Source organism: Gobio gobio, assembly GCF_949357685.1.
Source record: "Gobio gobio genome assembly, chromosome: 11".
NCBI lineage: Eukaryota > Metazoa > Chordata > Actinopteri > Cypriniformes > Gobionidae > Gobio > Gobio gobio.
The window spans coordinates 18,822,305-18,844,978 of NC_137104.1; the positions used below are offsets into that span (position 1 = coordinate 18,822,305).

General features: G+C 37.0%; 2 protein-coding genes across 3 annotated transcripts; both read right to left on the reverse strand.

Moving 5' to 3' along the window:
• Nucleotides 1-894: 894 nt before the first annotated feature.
• hdac1 (histone deacetylase 1) lies at nt 895-8,617 on the reverse strand. 2 transcript variants are annotated; one of them, XM_079830212.1, is made up of 14 exons: nt 8,494-8,590; nt 7,641-7,753; nt 7,433-7,550; nt 7,233-7,307; nt 7,011-7,149; nt 5,300-5,441; nt 5,126-5,218; nt 4,929-5,037; nt 4,297-4,437; nt 4,101-4,209; nt 2,815-2,942; nt 2,453-2,614; nt 2,254-2,302; nt 895-1,639 (listed from the first exon to the last, which is right to left on the reverse strand). In XM_079830212.1, the coding sequence occupies exons 1-14, from the start codon at nt 8,543-8,545 to the stop codon at nt 1,612-1,614; spliced, it is 1,458 nt and encodes a 485-aa protein (XP_079686338.1). In that variant the 5' UTR covers nt 8,546-8,590; the 3' UTR covers nt 895-1,611. The 2 variants fall into 2 exon arrangements, with proteins under 2 accessions (XP_079686338.1, XP_079686339.1); XM_079830213.1 differs by having other exon boundaries at nt 896-1,639; nt 2,465-2,614; nt 8,494-8,617.
• Nucleotides 8,618-14,994: 6,377 nt separating this feature from the next.
• On the reverse strand, nt 14,995-17,570 carry marcksl1b (MARCKS-like 1b). The gene is made up of 2 exons (XM_079829418.1): nt 17,287-17,570; nt 14,995-16,148 (listed from the first exon to the last, which is right to left on the reverse strand). Exons 1-2 carry the CDS (start codon nt 17,371-17,373, stop codon nt 15,609-15,611), a joined length of 627 nt encoding a protein of 208 aa, XP_079685544.1. The 5' UTR covers nt 17,374-17,570; the 3' UTR covers nt 14,995-15,608.
• Nucleotides 17,571-22,674: the final 5,104 nt, after the last annotated feature.

Genomic DNA, 22,674 nt, shown 5'->3' on the forward strand with positions numbered 1-22,674 from the left:
CCTCTAGAAGCGACGTTTGAAAAATCATTTAAAATTACATAATAGATATGGATAAAGGCTTTAACGATAAAAATATAGTTCTAAAAATCGTTCTCAATATTAAGCACAGTTCACACCACAGCTATAGCAATAAAGAGTAAAGCGCAGCACTTCCGGAAAGGAAGGTCAAAATCTAGTGTAGAGACATCACTTCCTGTGTGTGAGGTCTCTACACTAGATCGTGTACATTGACCTTCCTTTCCGGAAGTGCAGCGCTTTCAGGGCTGTTGGACATTGTGTTGTATTTGAGGTAAAAAATGATATAAATACTGTTCGGTTTAATCGCACAAACCGATCTTTTCGTGTCTTAAGACATTAATGTGTCGTCACGAGCCGCATGGATTAATTTGAAGTTGTCTGTGCATGTTTTTTTTACTCTAATAGAACTAGACCCCATTGACATGCATTCTATGAGTGACACACAGCAACGGTTGAAGTTAAAAATCTCCATTTGTGTTCTACTGAAGAAACAAAGACACCTACACCTTGGATGGCCTGGGGGTAAGCAGATAAATGTCAAATTTTCATTTTTGGGTGAACCATCCCTTTAAGAACGATTTTTCTCCAGCTGATGAAACCATTGTCAGCCAATCAGAATCAATCCTGCTGTAACGAGCTCGCATATAAATAAACATAAAGAATTTAAGATGAAATGCTAAAACATTTATTAGCGCAGTGATTCACGAACAACTTTGATGAACCAAGCCTCATTGTAACGCATTAATATTGATTTGAAATGTTGAAAATGTGATTGTGATTATCTTTGATAAACTGCACACTTGGTATAAAACTCCACCACATCAACAAGCTGTGAACAAAATATTGTGTTTGTGCAAGATTAACGAAATCCACAAATGTCAGAGAACTTCTCTTTATTTATCAAAGTCATTGTTATAATAAGGACATTTCACAACCACTGAACTCTGGAACTCCAAACGGCTATATCTGGTCAGCCGTGCGACTGACCTGCTAGCGTAACCACAACAGAAAAGAATCTGAAAACTAACAGCAATACAGCAAGTCTTTGCCATGCCCCACCATACAGGGGGGGAAAGTTCGATACAGAGCCATCCAAGACAGACACCTTAATAAAAACAAACATTTAGCGCTTAAAAACGAGGTAAAGGACACTGTACTCAAACAGCATCTGCAGAGAAAACTAAATGAGAGCGGCCAATATGTGTGTGTCAATCCATGATTTAAAACTAATTCAAGGGGAGAGCTTCCCATGATGGGAGAGAAAGATATGTGCTATCTCTGGTCCTGTTTGAGGTGCTATTGTTGGTAAACAGTAACATAAGGATTAAAGGTGGGAGGCAAACAAACATGGTTCCAAAGCACAAAAAAAAAAAAAAGACATCTGTCATTTCACACTTGTAAATGTAAAAACTTTTATACCGCTTCATTAGATTACAAATAGTAAAACGAGTCTTACAAAATAATTTACAGTCCTTAGCTCAGGACTAGAGCTAACATCTAATGTGTGTGTGTATATGTGGGTTTGTCGCTTGAAAAGATGAGAGTGTATGACAATTTAAGTTCATGCATCCATGAGGACCATGAGTCCATTTCTCAGACTGTTTTTAATTCTTCTTTTGGCCTGTAAATAAATAAAAAAAAAAATATCATAAAGATTCAAGAAAAACCATTCAAGCAATTATCTTTGCAAATATTATGGAGCAAATATAAATATCAGGGATTAGCATTTTTTTTATATGTTTGAAAGCAGTCTCTTATAGAAGTCTCACCAACAATACATTTATTTGATTAAAAATAGTCAAAACAGTAATTTTGAAAAATATTACCATTAAAAAATATATTTAAAAGTTTTTTTTTTCCTGTGATGTTAAAGCTGAATTATCAGCAGCATTACTCCAGTCTTCAGTGTCACATGATCCTTCTTAAATCATTCTAATATGAGTATTTGGTGCTCAAGAAACATTTATTATTATCAATGTTGAAAACTGCTTTGGGTGTAAAGTGATACATTTTTTCCAGGATTCTTTGAGTAGAAAGTTCAAAAGAACAGCATTTACTTGAAATGGAAATCTTCTGTAATATTATAAATGTCTTTACGGTCACTTTTGATCAATTTAATGTGTCCTTGCTAAATACATTTCTTTAAAAAGAAAAAAAGCAAGCTTATAAAAATCAATAAAGCCTACTGAGTACAGACTTTATACGTTAAAACCCACAATCTGAGAGAGAACTTACCCCTTTGTATCCATTTTTTCTTCTGAAGCCTTCTCCTCTTCTTTTACATCTGGTATCAAATGGGAGGGTCAATGTGTCAATTTCACATTTTTAATTAATTTCTGAACTTTAATGCTTTTGCATACTGCAAGCACTGCATAGAAGTTTAACATGTTCTTGTTAATATGAATGAGCCTGAAATAAAAGAGAGCAGCTGTACCTGTTGGCTCACCTTTCTTCTCTTCTCCATCCTTCTCTTCCTCAGTCTTCACTCGTTTAGGCTTCTTGTAATTGGCTGCATTTCTTCGGCCGCCGCCCTGGCCTTCGTCCTCAGAGTCTGAGAACTCTTCGTCGCAGGCTATCCGCTTGTCATGGGCACGGACTGGAGACAAAAAAAAAAAAAGACGACACCCATTCATGCTCTGCCTTTAGGAAACACTCAGATCTAAACTTCTATTTGTCAGTATCAGTGCGCGTGAAACCAGTCCACAACAACGAGTCAAGAAGTTCAATTACGCATCTTTCCATGTTGACAGTCATTGATCGAAGAACTGGCAACAAGGGAATAAAGCTGACACTCACTGGAGATGCGTTTGTCAGGGTCGTCCTCCTCATCTCCACTGTCTTCCTGAACAGCATCCTCCGGGATTGCTTGCATCTGAACCCCTGGGGCGTGAGGCAACATCCGCAGATTCTCAAACAACCGTTGTCTGTATAGAAAAGAGACAAAATATCAAACAATGTACAACCTGCAGATATGTAATGGATACTGGACTTAAATCAGGGTTTTTTTTGCAACAAATAAAACAAAAAAGCACAATACCCCCCCCCCCCCTAATATTTACAAACCCAATCCAAACCACAATTTGGACAACCGATAAAAATGAAACAAAAACTTCATCATACTTTCATTCAAACTTAAATCCATCAATTTCAGAGGACCCAACAGCAGTGAAGAGATGCCAACCCCTGCCAGAACATCAGATGACGCCAACTCTCATTTAACATTCAAAACTGACACATTTTCTATTTATTGTAATTGACTATGATCTCAACTTGTAAAAGCTGCTCTTAATGAGATAATTTTTCCTGCCTAGATGAACCCATGATGTTAACTACAAGCATTTTCTGTAAAACTTCTTTGAAATATGTATTGTAAATAAATAAGAATTAAATGGAGCATGCGTGGCTATAGACCAAATGACACCATTGTGGTGGCAGAAAAATAGCAGTAATTGGAGGAAAATGGGCAAAATCCACAGAATAAGAAAAAACATGTTTTGCTGGGCCTTTGTCAGAAACACAATGCAAAAATTACAGTCTTCATTTTTATAGACTTCCGTCATTGAAGACTCCCTTTGAAACTAAACGCAGACATTTATGTTGAAAGTCACAGACTGGACTGATGAAACCTGCAATGATTAGTCTACTATTAAAGCATACATTTGATGTCAACAGTAAGTCTACATAATATTCACATATGCAGTTCATAGGGGACATACATACATACAGGTTACAGCATGAAATAATTTTTAAACCTTTTACATAGATAACATAACATTTCTCACAATTCTTGACTTTATTGCATTTGCGTGTTTATATCTCCCAGTTCGGACATATAACTTTAAAATATTTTTAATTTTTTTTAAAAAGAAGTCCAAATATGCAGAATATAATAAGCATCTCAATCCTGTTTATCCCTCTAAGAATTGTGAGATATAAACTCGAAATAAACTTTTAGTGTTTTATTCCATGGCTTTCACAGATTGCTACTGCAGAGCTGTCATTTTCTGCTACCAGGTAGGCTCCACCCACAAAAAAAGCATTGCCGTTTGCAGACACAAAATAGGTCTATTCATTCCACTTACTTGATCTTTTCCAGATAGTCATTTGTATTCTGATTGGTCATGTTGGAGGGGCTGATGTGGAGCTTGAAATCAGGTCCAAAATACTCAAAGTAGTCATTGTACGGGAGCTCTGATGTAACAAAAGAACAAGTTAAATGATGTTCACCATCGAAAGAACAAAACGTGACAATCTAACAAAACAATCAGGGAGTCTCACCGTTGGGAATAGTGCTGTCCAGCGCTACAGCCGTCTCATAAGTCCAGCAGCGGGCCACGTTCCTGATGGTGTAGCCTCCACCTCCCAGCATGAGCAGAGGCAGGTTAAAGCTCTTCATGTACTCCACACACTTAGCATGACCTGAAGAACCCACAGGGGTTTGGTTAGACAAATATCAGTCACTTTAAGGCAAGCTCATAAGGATCTTGACCAAATCTTATCATGTGTGAGCAGATCAGTGACGTGATCTGAGCCTGTCTTGAGCAGACAAACACGATGCGATATTTTTTTCAAACTTGTTTGATATTAATCGCCATGTGATCTAGTAGTCTGTGCAATGCAATGACAATGTGGAACTACTCCAGCCAAGCAGTGCAGATGGTACAAATGGAAACATTTTGTAAATAACTAGGATGAATTTATGAGAAAACACTTTTGCGCTGTTGGTCAGGACCGCCTCTTGACCAAATGTCTTGTAGTTTATGAACCTCATCAGCATTGTGTTGTGTAGTATGCACGCTGCTACAACAAGATAAAAAGAAACCTTGTTTGTGTAGTGCGAGCATCACAGCAATTCAGCGGTGTGTGCTTGCCCTTAGAGACTTATCCGGGGGTTTGATTGAGTTTGATACCTTTGATGGTGAGGTTAAAGCAGCCCAACCTATCTCCAGACAGAGAGTCAGCGCCGCACTGGAGCACCACAGCACTGGGCTGGTACATCTCCATCACTTTGGCCATGATCTGCAGGACATTCAGAAACGCTCATTTATTTCACTGCAATTTAAGACGACAAGCACTTTTTATGGATTGCAAAGGTTTACAAACGTACAGGTTTGAATATGGCTTCGTAGGATTCATCATCAATACCATCCCTGAGCGGGTAATTTACAGCGTAGTATTTTCCCTTCCCTGCACCAATATCCTACAAAAGAAAATAAGAATATTTAGTTACATGCCCACTTTATCAAACAGCGTTTACTTGCAACAACTTGCAGGAACTTACTCTGAGGTCTCCGGTACCAGGGAAATACTCTCCATATTTGTGGAAGGACACAGTCATGACACGGTCAGTTGTGTAGAAGGCTTCCTCAACTCCATCACCATGATGAATGTCAATGTCGATGTAAAGCACTCTTTGATGGTACCTAGAAAGATTAAAAGGTGGCTTTGCTTAATGTCAAAGTGTGTTTTAAGTCACTTGAAGATTATTTATACAAGAGATAAAACTAATTATATTAAATTTTTACACTACCAGTAGAAAGAAAAGGTTCTCTTAAGAGGTTTTTGAAAGTCTCTTATGCTCACCATGGCTGCATTTATAACAGTTTTCTATTTTAATGTACTGACAAGGCTGACAAAGCCATTACATTGCCATCAGAAATTATTCTAATAAGCCATTTGTGCTCAAGTAACATTTATAATCTATGTTGAAAACAGTTTTTATGCTTTATATTATGTGGTAACTGATACACAACCATTCAAAAGTTTGTGGATAGTACTTTTTTTTTTTAAATTAGAACTTTTACTAATCAAGTACACATACTGTCACTTTTGATAAATGTAAAAGACATTTATAGTGTTACAAAAGATTTATTTAAAATTAATGCCTCTCTTTTAAACTTTATTCACAGAATCCTGAAAAAAAAAAAATTATTATTATTAAAGTAGAACAGTTCACAAAAAGCACCTGATAATGATCATTAGTAATAGAGCACCAATAATAATAGATAATTGAGCGGCAAATCAGCATATTAGAAAAAATTCTGAAGATCACATGACACTGACGATTAAAGGGATAGTTCACCCAAATGAAAATTAGCCCATAATTTACTCACCCCCCAAAGTCATCCTAGGTGTATATGACATTTTTCTTTCAGAGTTATATTACGAAAGTCCAGGCTAATCCAAGCTTTAGAACAATGATTCATAGTTACTCTGTTTTTGAAGTCCATAAAAAGTGCATCTGTCCATCAAATAACGTGCTCCACGCGGCTCCGGGGTGTTAATAAAGGCCTTCTGAAGCAAATTGACACGTTTGTGTAAGAAAAATATTCATATTTATAACTTTATCAAGTAAACTTTCGACCGACCGCATTCCATGGAAAAGTGTTGAATGTTGAAAGTGAAACTCAAGATGCGTACGTGACGTCATGACGAGCCTACCTGGTCGCGTTAGTCCTTCGATCGGCAGGGGAACTTTCAACAATTTTTCCATAAGTTGAACAGGGAAGGCGGTCGGTCGAAAGTTTACTATCGACCTATACTATACGAAAGTTTACTTATTAAAGTTTTAAATATGGATATTTTTCTTACACAAAACGCATCGATTCGCTTCAGAAGGCCTTTATTAACACCCCAGAGCTGCGTGGAGCACGTTATTTGATGGGCAGATGCACTTTTTATTGACTGCAAAACAGAGCAACTATGAATCCAATTCTAATGCTTGGACTTGTCATATAACTCAGATTATATTCGTCTGAAAGAAGAATGACATATACACCTAGGATGACTTGAGGGTGAGTAAATTATGGGCTAATGTTCCTTTTTGGGTAAACTATCCCTTTAAGTAATGGATGGTGAAAAATTCAGCTTTGCCATCATAGGAATTAGACTAACAATATCACTGAACTTTTGATCAAAAACAGCCTTGGTGAGCATAAGACTTCTTTCAAAACATAAATTTTTTTTTCCTTTCTTTAAAGTAAAGAGCATACTTGAGAAGTTCCAGAATGGCCAGTACGATGTCATTGACATAGCAGAATCCAGACGCCTCAGATTTCTTGGCATGATGAAGGCCTCCTGCCCAGTTAATGGCAATGTCTGTCTGCTGTTTGTTGAGTTTCACAGCTCCAGCTGAGAATTATTAGAATATATTGTTAGGCAAAAAAACATTTAGCTGTACCAAACCTTATTTATAAATAAAAAAAAACACTTACCAACAGATCCACCTGTTGAGAGCTGACAGAACTCAAATAAGCCGTCGAAGACAGGACAATCCTCCCCTACGTTAACTGCAAAGACAATAAAACATGTTCACTGTACATCCAAGAAGTCCAAAGTAACTTGTAAATCAGTTAAATTTAAAGCAGTCTTTTCATTTAAGACTTGAGAAAAAAAAGAAAACAAATTTACTCACATCTCTGCATCTGCTTGCTGTACTCAGACATGTTGTCTGGGCGGATGGAACGAAGAAACTTGATGTAGTCGTCACTGTGGTACTTGGTCATTTCTTCAGCATTGGCCTTATGAGGCCGCTAAACATGCAAACGGATGAAGACATTGAGTTAGCCAAAAAACTGAAGAAAAAAAAATTATATATAAAAAGGTAGTGATGAATTTCTTACATAAATTTCCATCTTCCTATACAGCCCATAGTTGAGCAGAAGGTTGTGGGTCATTCGGATTCTGTGGGGTTTCATTGGATGACCCTGGCCATAGTAGTAATTCCCAACATCTCCTGTAGAAAAATATAAATAAGATAATAAATAAACAGAATATTTTTAATACTTTGTTTCATGGAAGACTAAAAATCTGTAAAATCCGTCAAATAAAAAAAATCTGAATTATTGGCGAGTTTATGAAACAATCAATATTTCCAACAGGCCTTGAACTAGACACAAAGCCATCTGTAAGATTCAACCTGATTATTCATTTGATCACAATCAACCACACAATGTTAATACGTGACTATAAGGGGAAAAGAGAGCAAACAGCATGGGAAAACAAAGACAAAACTGCTCCCACTACAAACGAGAGCATCATTCACACACGCTTGAAGTGATGCTACAACTAGCAGTGAAGACATCAGTAACTGCAACGAGCTCAATTCATATGAACTCTTACGGCCCATAGTGTGAAGCTAATTTTATCAACGCTGTATGCGGGAGATAAAGAATACATGTGGGAAAGTGTAGGCTATATATTGCACTTGCAAAAAGATTGTGTATTTTGCTGGTGTTAGCTCCATGCTGTGGGACTTGCTGCTAACAGTGAATAAGAACAACAGGATGAAGAGCAGCTAGCACGCTAAGCTAACACTAGCATTAGCACCGTGCGGCTAACCCCGGCTAACAATTAACGTTCAGCAGCACTCAGAGGAACTTAAGCAGTATGCAGAATTTATCCAGAGGAGCCGCCGCGTTTCATTTCTCTGAAAATACAAGCGCGATATTTCTCCGGTAAAAATGCAATTCTTACCGTCATAATAATAGCAAACTTTCTTCTTTGTTCCTTGAGAACTCAGCGCCATTTTACCCTCCAATTACAGCCTGCGCCTGCCGGGCTTTCTGCGCACTGAGGAACTTCAATAGCAACTTGTCTCGGGTAGCTTTGAGCCAATCACAGTTAAAATTCCATCACGGAGGGCGTGAGTCTTGCGTTTCTCCGCCAATCATTTCACTTGCTGTCTTAATCAAGTATTTAGGTCTAGTACCATTGACTCCACACCACAGCTGTTTAAACGTGTGCTAGTAGTATACAGCAGACCGAAAATATAAAAATCACGGAATAATTGTATGTATGACTATCAGTTCGAATTGGTTTATTCACAACTTTTTCTTCCCTAGTTATTAACTCGTAAACGATAGCAATTAAGGAGGCAAGTTGGCTACTCAAAACCTTTTTCCTCAGCAATGATAGATAAATGAAAAATGATCTAGGTAGATTACTAGGTAGATCTAAATAGATTACTTTCTAATTATGGTCCATTATTGATTACAAATTACATAACACAAATTGTAGTTAGTAACATTTACATGTTGGTCTATTCCTGGTCATTAACAATAGTCGTGTACTATAAATGAAGCCTGTAGTGTTTCAGAGTGTTTTTAGCCTTGCCTACATTCATTCATTCATTCATTCATTCATTCATTCATTCATTCATTCATTCATTCATTCATTCATTCATTCATTCATTCATTCATTCATTATCTCTTCTACTTCCTTCTTTATAGCTACTCTCTAATCGAATCTACTGAAAGTAGCTACCATATGTTAATATCGATGTCAAAAGGAATTTGTAGGCTATATACTACATCTGCATATTACTGTATATTATCACTATTGTTATAAGTATTACTATTATTATAAAATATGTATATTTAAACAATATCCTCTCTTCAGCTTCCTTTATACTTTCTAATTAAATCTTCTGAAAGCACCATATGTTAATAGCAATTGATGTTATAAGGAATTTGTAGCTATATACTGCAGTTCAAAAGTGATCGGTAAGATTTTTAAATATTTTTAGAAGAAGTCTCTCATGCTCACCAAGGCTGCATTTATTTTATTAAAAACACACACAAAACAGTAATATTGTGAAATATTATTAAAATGTAAAATAACTGTTTTCTACTTGAATATATTTTAAAATGTAATTGTTGTCTGTGATATAAAGCTGAATTTTCAGCATCATTTCTCCAGTCTTCAGTGTCACATGATCCTACAGAAATCATTCTAATATGATGATTTGATGCTCAAGAAACATTTATGATTATTATCAATGTTGAAAACATTTTTTCAGGATTCTTTGGTTAATAGAAAGTTCAAAAGAACAGCATTTATTTTAAATATAATCTTTTGTAACATTATAAATGTCTTTACTGTCACTTTTGATCAATTTAATGCATCCTTGCTGAATAAATGTATTAAGTTCTTTCCCCCAAAAAAATAATTCTTACTGACCCAAAACTTTTGAACAGTACAATGTTGCAAAAGCTTTCTATTTCATATAAATACTGTTCTTTTGAACATTCTGTTCATCAAAGAATAATAATACAAAAAAAATTTTGTACACAACTGTTTTCAACATTAATAATAATCATAAATGTTTCTTGAGCAGCAAATCATCATATGACACGAAGGATCATGTGACACTGGGGTAGTGAGTTGTGATGCTGAAAATTCAGCTTTGCATCACAAAAATAAATTACATTTTTAAATATATTCAAATAGAAAACAGTTATTTTATAGTTTAATAAGATTACACAATATTACTGTTTTTTTGGTATTTTTTTATAAAATAAATGCAGCCTTGGTGAGCATAAGAGACTTCTAAAAACATTATAAATCTTACAAATCAAAAACTTTTGAATGGCAATATATATATATATATATATATATATATATATATATATATATATATATATATATATATATATATATATATATATATATATATATATATATATATATATATATATATATTATACACACCGATCAGGCATAACATTATGACGTGAACCGGCGACAGGGGCTCACTGATGCACGTGGGGAGCGAAGGCTGCCTCGTGTGGTCCGATCAAACAGATGAGCTGTAGCTCAAATTGCTCAACAAGTTAATGCTGGTTATGATAGAAAGGTGTCAGAATACACAGTGTATCACAGTTAGATACAGACCAGTCAGGGTGCCCATGCTGATCCCTGTCCACTGCCGAAAGTGCCAACAGTGGGCACGTGAGCATCAGAACTGGACCACGGAAAAATGGAAGAAGGTGGACTAGTCTGATAAATCATGTTTTCTTTTACATCACATGGTTGGCCGGGTTAGTGTGCGTCGCTTACCTGGGGAACACATGGCACCAGGATGCACTATGGGAAGAAGGCAAGCCGGCGGAGGCAGTGTGATGCTTTGGCCAATGTTCTGGAAACCTTGGGTCATGCAATCCATGTGGACACGTACCACCTACCTAAGCATTGTTGCACCCATTTACACCCTTTCACGGAAACGGTATTCCCTGGTGGTTGTGGCCTCTTTCAGCAGGATAATGCGCCCTGCCACAAAGCAAAAACAGTTCAGGAATGGTTTGAGGAGCACAACAACGAGTTTGAGGTGTTGACGTGGCCTCCAAATTCATCAGATTTCAATTCATTCGAGCATCTGTGGGATGTGCTGGACAAACAAGTCAGATCCATGGAGGCCCCACCTCGCAACTTACAGGACTTAAAGGATCTGCTGCTAACATTTTGGTGCCAGATACCACAGCACACCTTCAGGGGTCAGGGCTGTTTTGGCAGCAAAAGGGAGACCAACACAATATTAGAAATCGGTGTTTGTATATGTAAGAAAGAAGTAGGCTATATATATAGCCTACTTCTTTCTTCTACATTGAAAGGCTGTGGAACAACGTTTGCAGTTTATATGTATAAAAAATGTAGGCCTCTTCTGACAACTTTTTTTACTTCATTTATCACAGATTTGGGTAAAATGATTTTGTACCATATTGATTAAAAAATATGAAGATAAAATATATTCCATTCTTTGTTATCAATATGTGAAGTGCACTAAACATTAAGGTTAAGTCAGGGTTTCCCAAACTGGGGTTTGTGAAGGACTGCAGGGGGTTCATGAGTCAAAAATGAAAAATTACTAGAGCTGTGAACTTCCAAATGCGTTGATAAATGATTGAAATTTTAACTTTAAAAGCATTTTGCTCACCAAAAAAGTTTGGGAATTTTGCATTACATGAACAAATATTAATAAAATAAAATAAAAAACAGTGACTATAGAAAGCCAAAGTATTAAGGTTTGACTTCCAGAATCAATAATTAGTGAAGATCACTGCTGGATATGAAGACATAATGTTTCACAGATGTTCACCAGTGTTTAGTAACTTGCATTACATGGTACAATTGATTGAATGGTGCTTTCGTCCCCAAATTTAGAGGCATGGATCGACAATGTATTTACCATATCAGAACAGTTATATTTCTGTAAACGGTTAAAAAAGATGAAAAAATGAATTTGTGTAAAGAAATTCACAAAACTAAATCTAACTTTGCTACACTAATGCAGTCAGTTTTGCATGTATGTTTACACAGATAGGCCTATTGACATTTTTTGTGTAATTTTGTGCATTGCATTGTGTTTGAAAGACAAAAGCCTTCCAAAGACTTAAAATAATAGAAATCAATACATTTGTGTCAATAATATGTTAACAATAAAAAAACTGTAATCTGATTAAAATTAAAATGTTGTCATAATTTACTCACCCTCAAATTGTTCCAGACCTGTATGAATTTCTATCTTTTTTTCTCTGCTGAACACAAAATAAGATATTTTGAAGAATATGTGTAACCAAACAGTTGATGGGCACCCAACTTGAGGGTGAGTAAATGATGGCAGAATTTTCATTTTTGGGTGACCTTTCCCTTTAAAATGTAGGCTAATATAATTGAATATTGGCATCCGATTACATATAACCAGTTATTGCCCAGCACTGTCTACCAGTATATCTGAAACAGCCATCCTGTCATTCCAGCAAGGTTCATTAGGAAGTCCATATAAAGCCTTCTTTCCCCATAATTCAAGCGCAGCACATATTCTCCATTCTGCAGATGATGCATATACCTATAAACATATTAGCTTATTAACATAAAGGAGGAAGATGTGAGTGAAAAAGATGCCGAAGTAAATCTTTAAATCTTAATTAAATCTTCTGAAAGCACCATATGTTAATAGCAATTGATGTTATAAGGAATTTGTAGCTATATACTGCAGTTCAAAAGTTTTTGATCTGTAAGATTTTTTAATATTTTTAGAAGAAGTCTCTCATGCTCACCAAGGCTGCCTTTATCTTATTAAAAACACACACACAAAACAGTAATATTGTGAAATATTATTAAAATGTAAAATAACTGTTTTCTACTTGAATATATTTTAAAATGTAATTGTTTTCTGTGATATAAAGCTGAATTTTCAGCATCATTTCTCCAGTCTTCAGTGTCACATGATCCTACAGAAATCATTCTAATATGATGATTTGATGCTCAAGAAACATTTATGATTATTATCAATGTTGAAAACATTTTTTCAGGATTCTTTGATTAATAGAAAGTTCAAAAGAACAGCATTTATTTTAAATAGAATCTTTTGTAACATTATAAATGTCTTTACTGTCACTTTTGATCAATTTAATGCATCCTTGCTGAATAAATGTATTGTATGTAATGTATTAATGTAAATTCTTACTGACCCAAAACTTTTGTACAGTATAATGTTGCAAAAGCTTTCTATTTCATATAAATACTGTTCTTTTGAACATTCATCAAAGAATAATAATAATAAAACACATTTTTACACAACTGTTTTCAACATTGATAATAATCATAAATGTTTCTTGAGCAGCAAATCATCATATTATAATCATTTCTGAAGGACACTGGAGTAGTGAGTTGTGATGCTGAAAATTCAGCTTTGCATCACAAAAATAAATTACATTTTAAAATATATTCAAATAGAAAACAGTTATTTTATAGTTTAATAAGATTACACAATATTACTGTTTTTTGGTATTTTTTAATAAAATAAATGCAGCCTTGGTGAGCATAAGAGACTTCTAAAAACATTATAAATCTTACAAATCAAAAACTTTTGAATGGCAGTATATATATATATATATATATATATATATATATATATATATATATATATATATATATATATATATATATATATATATATATATATATATATATATATATATATACACACACACACCAATCAGCCAATCAGGCATAACATTGCCGAATGTTAAGACGAAAAAGTGCCAAAAAAGGAAGAAGAGAGAGGGTTAAATGTTTAAACCAATGCTTAAATTTGACCGTTTGCATTAAAACGTAATTCAAAGAGATGGTGCTTAAACACACATATAGATTGTTTGTTTAATCAGAATGGAGATGCAATAAAACAGCCCTTTTCAGCAACCCAACACTAAGTGCAATAAATATTTCTAAACACTTGCACTTAATCCAGTATGAAACGAACTAATTGTTGCAAATGTGACTGCAATGCTGCAATCCAACACACGATGGCGCCATAAGTTTATATTTGATTCTCCAATCCTCAGCGATAAATCTGTTGCCATTACCATAAAGAGACAGACCGGAGGAAATAAATAAATAAATTGGCCTAATATGTAGTATAGGCCTATATATATTTTATTTACAATGTGATGGTTACTCATCCAAGGACAGGAAAGGAGAAAAATAGCACAGTTAGCAATTATCCCATGATTTTACACGTCTATTTTGTAAACGAATCGGCCTATGATCCCATCCTCACAGAAATCTTCCACAAGCTAAATTATTAGAAAGCAGTTCGTTTATAAAAAGTTTCAATAACCGTTAATTATTGAAACTGTCCTTTTATGTCAAGCAAAATTGCCTGAGGTTCAACGAACCATGAATGAAATGTGAAGGATATGCGTGTAATGAAATACAAATGACTATTCGTTATTTAATTATATCATTTTACTTAACTGTGAGATTTTTTGAGGGGAATTATGCTTTTAAAGTCTTATATTTTCATTTGAAGTACAGTAAATTGATTTTACATACTGTATTTAAGCACGGCCACATTACAGATTAGGTTTTTGGCTAGTCATAAAGTATCTGGTCAGTATGAGGTTTTCTATTTTGGATTAATTTTACATGTCTGAATGTAGATAAAGTGGCTCATCAGTGACTTCTGTAAAAACATGAATCTGTTTTTTCGGGCTTTACCTTGGAAAATAGCCACTGTGAAGAAGGACAAACACAAAGTGAACATCTGTAGGTAACCAACATTTATTTACCATTATCAACTTTACAATAAAACCAGTAACATCTTTAAACATTAGCAAAATAAAGAACAAAATTGGTCAAATGTATTTACAGAGACCAAAAAGCAGATCAAGGCTCACATTTAACACATAACAACTCTGCTTCTTTTAAAACTTCAAATGTGAACATAGCAAGCTCAAATGTGTTTTTATTTAGTTTTTTTTGTTTTTTTTAAAGCCAAGATGAAAATTAAAATGCGATTTCAAACAAACGAGACAAAGCCTTCTGGATATTTAAAATGGTTCTCTATACACCACAAAATACTTAAATTTGGGTTAAAATATAGGAATGTAGAAAGTTGGCAAGTCTTTTTCGATTTCCTTTTTTTTAACAGTCATTATATGTGGTGATGTTTCTCTTGCACAATTCATCAGTATAGTCGCATCTATTCGGTGGTGGGCTTGAAAGATGCTCTTCCTTGATTCCTTCCTCAACTCACTCTTGCACAGACATCCTGCTTCCAAAAGGTTTCGGCTTTCGCTCGGAATTCCAGATCTTTGAGCCATAATCAGGGAAGTGAACTAGTGAATCTAGTCTGTCATTTGTTATTATATCTTGAAGAAAGTGGCACGAGGAGTCTTTTTTCACATACATGTGTATATATACATATACATATATCCATGTATATATACATATGTATACATATACACATATATATAAATATATATTTTTTTCTTGGAAAAACAGTTCACAAAGTCCTTTGTGAAGTACAATCACTCCTTCTGTTCGGATGGTGCAGGTGTTGAGCTGGTCTCCTCTGTTGGTTTTGTGGGCTCTGCAGCAGGTGCAGCAGCCTCTTCCTTGGGGGCAGCAGGCTCCTCAGCCTTGGCTGCGGCGGCTTCCTCGGCCTTGGGGGTCTCGGCGGGGGCGGGTGTCTCCTCGGCCTTGGCCTCCTCCTCTTTCTTCTCCTCAGTGGCTGCCCCGTTCTCCTCTGGCTTCTCTTCGGCGGCCGGAGCAGCGGCAGCAGCGGTCTCTTCCTTCACCTCGGCGCTCTTCTTGGTCTTCTTCAGCGAGATGCCCTTGAATTTGAAGGAGTTCTTCAGGGAGAACTTCTTCTTCTTCTTCTTGGGGGTCTCCTTGGTGGCCTCGCCCTCTGGTTTGGCAGCCTCTCCCTCAGCGGCAGGCGCAGGCTCGATGGCATCGCCGGCTCCAGCCTCAGCTTCCTTGGCTGCCTCCGCAGAACCGTTGGTGGTGGCAGCATCTCCCTCTGCCTTGGCAGAGACATCGCCATTGGTCTTAACGTGGCCGTTCTCCTGAAAAAGGAAAACCAAAAATGAACATTAAGAATTTTTAATGCAACACAAACCAATATGTTTGAATATTCTCTGTGGGGCTACTATATAAACATATGTGTATGGGCATTCCTTCAATCGTCGACAGACACATCGGTGACCCGTCACGTAAATAATGCATGTCTTCGAGGTGACGCCTTGCAGTACCGCACACCACCGAGCGAGGGCGATAGAGCCATACACAACACACACAATGCGAACCGAGACGGCAGCTTTGGAACAAAAGACTGAGATCGAGCGAAGCACGATGGAGAATTTCATTGAGCTTCATTCACCATTTATCCATCGACGATAGAATAACTACAAACGTCGATTTAAAAAAGTAACACAAAATAGAAGTACACTCATTGATAAGAAAGACTTTTAGTCACATAAAACCTCAAAAGCCTGACCAAGTGTGGACTCTCGTCTCAATGTCTAGACTTTAAAGCCCATGCGTCTGCAAATTAAGACTCCACGCGGTTCACAGAAAAAAAGAAAAATCAAACAGAACCCGAGATAACCTTATAAAATTATGTTTTATAACGAATAGAGAAAAAAAATTATACATAAATAATAAACTAACACAGACATAGAATAAATAAAATACTAAAATAAAAATAATTGAAATAAAACAAAACTATATTCTCAAAAACCAACTACAACCACATTTTCCAGATTGATCGCAACCCCCTGCTGTTAACCCATGCATAGTGAATACGTGCAGCATCCTCCTACACTGGCAATAATGGAGATCGCATGGCAACAACACCGACCGTCTCCAAGCGCTAGAAACGGACCTTAACGACAGAAATAAATCGTGAAAAAAACACGTAAAAAAAATTCCACTTTCAGCTCTAGACAGGAACCCGTGTTTAAATAGCCTAATGCGATTCTCTCGAAAGAAACCCTTCGGTTTCCCCGCGTGCCACGAGACATGAAATGATAAATAAGACAATGAATAAATGATACTTCTTCAATTTCGTTGTTTTCCCGTTAAAATCACGTCTTTTTCATCACACTCAGAGTGATGCTTAAATCGCTGACGGTGGTTTTGCAACTCTCGCCGAAGCACTTGTTGGTCAGATGTGGGTGTGTCGCAGATGGGGAGATGAATTACCTGTCCGTTAGTCTTGACGGCAGCCGGGTCAGCAGCGGCGGCTTTCCCCTCCACAGCCACTCCTCCCTTTGATGCCTGGGATCCCATTATGCTTAATGTGGTTTTAAAGTAAATGAAAAAGAACTCAAATTCAGGTAGGTGGAAGAAAAATTAATCCAGACCAACGGGCGTAACGTGCATCCAAAGGCGCAAGGAAAGTAGATTTTTTTTCCTTTATAAGGAAAACTTGAGATGATCCACTCTAGTCTTCCACCCGTGAGCGTCGAAGGCGACCTACTACTACCAGTTCTAGTTCCACAGCGCTTCAAGATAACCAAATGCCCCGCCCATGGGCGTGCCTCAGGAACTCGAACCAATCTGAAAGCACGGCCCCGCCCACTTATTGAACCCTCCATGTCCCACCTCTTTGATTCCACTTTAGGTCCATGGAATAGAAAATGGCATCAAACTAGAAAGAAGAGGGAACCAACAGGGTGACTTGTTGAATTCTCTGCTCACGGAGAGCAATGGGGTTTCGGTTTAATTGAACCCATTGAGCCATTTATGACATGTCAGTGGTGAATGTGCTCTGTAGTCCAATATACTCGACTTGCTGTCCTCAAAACAACAGTACCATTTAATGATTAATATAAGTGCACACTTTTTCCCACTTCTCTGATAAACAACCTGTATGCTTCATTAAACTGTTCATGGTAATTAGTGAATACGTACTCTAGAATTGAATTAAGCGTTAGATTAATATTGTATATTTTACATGGTTAATGCAATTGAGGAATATATTCTATTTATTAGCCTGTATTGTAGATTGTGTGTAATGGCAATATGAACACAATATTTATACTTGCGGTAAGAAAAAAAAAAAGCTCATTACAGTGTTGAATCAGAAATCAATTCATGACAAAAATGAAATGTATTTATTTATTTGCATAGACTAACACAAAACAAATGTATTAATATGACATAGGCATAAAAGTGCATAAGCAACAGTCTGGTAAAAATGGAACAAATAGGCCAAACTATGTTTTAGTATTAGCCACATTAATAAGTGACAGATGAATCCGCACCAAACTACCATAAAGTTTGATTGGACTCATGACCTTTGGCATTAAGAAAAGATGGCAAGAAATGCCTCCTCCCTTTTAAAAGTTGATAAGTCGGTTTATTTTATGATCCTATCTATACATGATTTTATGGCATTTAGCATGAGAACAGACCTGTGACCCATTTTGGGATGTAATCCGACAGTTGAGAAACACTGTTTTATTGGTCCGCACTGTTTTATATTGATAATCAGATCTCCTCAAAGTGCCATCAATGATTCCCTGAGATATATTATACAGCAAATAAATCTTTTTTTATTCTCCTTTCTCTCCTTCACGTAGCCCTCTTGTTTTTTCTCTCTCTTCGGCCTTGTCAAATGACATAAAGTCTAAACTGTTTGTGGAGGAATGCAAGGCATGCAAACGCTCGTGAAGAATGTTTCACCGCATTTGCATCTCGCTACTTTCTCAGAATGTCCAGAACCTCAGGGAGGGGGAACGGGGCAGAATACGTTTTTTGTGTGTGTCAGATGAGAGAATGTAATGAATAAGCTCATATATTGAAACAGTCTCCTCTTTTTCTCCAGGGAGAGAGTTGGGGGTTGGGTGGGATGGAGTGAAGAGGAGGGGGGAGTTTTCTTGTGCCCGGAGCTTTTGTGATGTGGTTCATTTTCTTGATGACGGGTCAGGACACATCACCTCATCATCCATGCGTCAGACTCTCGCTTTCCCCTTTCCTAATGGCTGAAAGGCCTTTATTGTCGCCAGATCATTTCGAAAGTCGGAGGGAAGAGTAAAAGGCCAGCGTTCTCCACAGTGAGGCCTACAGTTCACACCTTCCATCCAGCAGAGAGTCGTCTTTGGCCTGGTGTTTTAATCCCTGTGGAGCTGCATGGCCAGACAACAAATAACTCCTGCAGGAGCAACATCTCGCACATGAATGTCAATGGGTGTGTTGATATGCCAATGATAGGGACATCAGACCGGGCAGGGCAGGTGAGAACTGGTCTCAGTCACTGTTCAGATCTGTGACTGTTTTGGCCACAGCAGGGAGCGAGAGAGGAGGATGGTGATGGTGTGAATGTGGGGGTTGGTCGCCCCACAGCATTATGGACTCAACTGAAACTAGATGCTGACTTTACGGAGTTCAGTGCAGGGAATGGACGGGGGAAATTTGCCAAGGAAAGAATAAATGACACATTCAAGTCTCATAGAATAGTTCCCAACCAAAGCAGAGTTTTCTGGTAGGCTCAGTGGTTACCACTGTGACCTTAAGGTCAAGTGAGCAGAGTTCACATTCCTCTGAGTTACCCAGATCCCCCTTGGTGCATTTAACAGGCTTCTGAGCTGATGTGCTGCCAATCTCAGTGGCAATATCTCAATATTTCTCAGTCTTTCTGTGAAAACTAAAACTATGTAAAAACTAAAACTCAATTAAGGCATGTTTCCCATGTTTCAGTAAAGGAACCCCAAAAGGAAAAATAAGACTAAATTATTTTAATTAATCTATGTTACCATTCAAAAGTTTGGGGGTGTAAGATTTATGCTCACCAAGGCTGCATTTATTGGACCAAAAATCCAGTAAAAACAGTAATATTGTTAAATATTATTACAATTTAAAATAACTGATTTCTGTTTTAATTTATTTTAAAATGTAATTTATTCCTGATGGCAAAGCTGAATTTTCAGCATCATTACATTCTTCAGTGTCACACGATCCTTCTGAAATCATTCTAATATACTGAGTTGGTGCGACATTATCATCAATGTCGAAAAGTTGTGCTGTTTAATATTTTTGGGAACTGTGATAGATTTTTTTTTTAAAGCTGTAATGAACAGAAAGTAAAGTTCAAAAGAATATCAATTATTTGAAAGAGAAAACTTTTGTAACATTATAAACTTTTACCTTGCGTAACATTTGAACAAAAATGTGAAATTCTTGAGTGATGACAATTTGTCTTTCTATCAGAGTTCTGGATCAATCGTGGAAATGAATCAAACTTTAACACGTTTTTTGCTTCTAAAGTTTCATTCCGAGATGCTACAGAAACATCTGAACGCCCTCTCACTCTTGGGAGTTACGAGGATGGATTGACCTTGAAACTAGTCTAATAACAGGGCCTTTACTTAATAGCTAAAAGAAAAAATTCAAATATCAAAAATTTGGATACATGTTATATTAGTAGCTGAATCATCACAGATAAATAATGAATATTATGCCCTTCTGTCCACAAATCCAGGGCCCAGTCACACTGAGGAGAAATAAATCTAATGGTAAAACACGTTAAGACATATCTTGGTTACCCTTTACGTCTGTCTCTGTGTTTTGCAAATATTTAACCAGTGAAAACTACTAAAAAAGAGCTTGTGACTAAACTTTGTAACTCAATTGGACCCTCAAACTGTCAGTCAAACCTCATACCCCAATACAGATGACAGAACAAAAAAAAACTGAGCGCCCACATAGCTACAGTAAACTTTATAACCTGTAAGTTGATGAAAGAGTAATGCACAGAACACGTATGTCCGTCATCAACCTCGTAACTCCATTTGAGCTTGATTTTGGTAGAATGTGAACAATGACACATGCAAATGTCTGAACATAAATAAAGCCACAATATTGACTTTGAAAACGCAGTGTTTAATTATTTAAATTATTTCTTGATAGTATTGTTTTGGACATGAGGTTTCTGCAAAACGGTGACGATATATAGTTTAGTATGTATGTAAGCTACAGAGTTGAGGGTGAGGATGAGGGGTATTTGGAGGTAAATTCGGCCCTACACATAGCTGACCCTATAGCTTAAAGTTTTTCTCTGCATCTGAGATGTCACTAGATGGTCAGATAACCGGAAAACATGTCTGTGTGTGCCGTGCATTGACATCGGCTAAACAACAGCACGCTCTCAGGAGCATGTGAGCTCTAGCGTGTGATCGGTTTGAGCCATGATAATTATATAGGTTATGATATTTTGTCTAGGACCACCGGCAGGACTCCATGACTCAGCAGAAGACACCGCACTCAGAGTCTCCTCGGGGTGTGAGAGGCGAGAACTCTGAGACGGAGTGCACTTTTAAACTTTAAACTCAGCTGTCTGGAAGAGAAGTCAGCACATGTTGTTGCTCCGGTGTCCTCTGAGCAAACTTCGCCCCTGATGGAAGTGAGAGCACGGGGAGGACATCAAGGGGAGGTGCGTGACCCGCTGCAAACTCTGTCTATTTCTGATTCTTAATAGCATCTCTCTCTCTCTAAGATTTGGCCCAGGGGCAGTTGACTGGTTTCTGCTATACTCAACGTGGGGCATCTTATCTCTTTCTTGTTTTTTTTTTCTTCACAACACTCAATGGCCCTTTTTGTTTGGTTGCCCAGATTTCATGCCTGAACACAGAGTGAGATTTATATCCTCAAAAGGCCCTATTGTTCTCCATTCAGAAGGCAACTGATGAGCATCACAAGCTGGGATGAGGGGAGGGTAGGGAATGAGAGAGAGAGCCAGAAGAAGAGAGATGTGACATTGTATTGCTTAATAAATCGATGTATCACAAATTACTTACTCAATACAGTTTCACACATCGACAACTTTACACAAACATCCCATTTTCCTCTTCCTATTAACCGAAAGCTTTGACTAAACAGTTTTGCCAGCTGTGAAAATTTCAGTGTTACAAAAGATCTGGTGCCGTACTAGTACTTCATTTAGGTTTTGGTGAGTTTCCACACCAGAGGTGACTTTTAGCTCATTAAACGCACACTGCTATTATCCAAAACATGTCTGCGGCTTTAATCTGGGCGTCGTCATCGATCCGTAAGACGAGATAAGAATCTCCGGAGACAATGGCAGCATATGGCATTGCTTTTTAAGCGACAGATGTTCAACCCGGGCAAAGAATCTTGACTTTAGCTTTGAGCCTTAGTGTGCTGGAGGGTCAAAAGGCCAAAAGGTCACTCAGCTCTGGGACGTTTTCTTAGATGTTTCGCATAAGGCCTGACTGGCATGTCACAATAATAAACTATCTGGTCTGGAAACAAAGTTTAGAGAACCGTACAGCATGCCGCCCTAGTGCAGCTTCTCACTCTTCAGGTCTTGATGCAGTTAAAACATCATTCATCATTTTATCAGTTAAAGAGTGATACTAATAATAACATCATTTCACAGTCAATCCGTTTGAATATGCGGAAGTGCAAGGACGGAAGGAAAAGTTTACCCAAAAATGAAAATTTTGTCATCATTTACTTCCCCTCCTTTCATTCCAAAATGAAAGTCAATTAGGTCTAAGGTTGTTTTGAACCCCATTGACTTACAGTAAAACCAAAAATTATTCAGACACCAGATATCATTTTTTATGA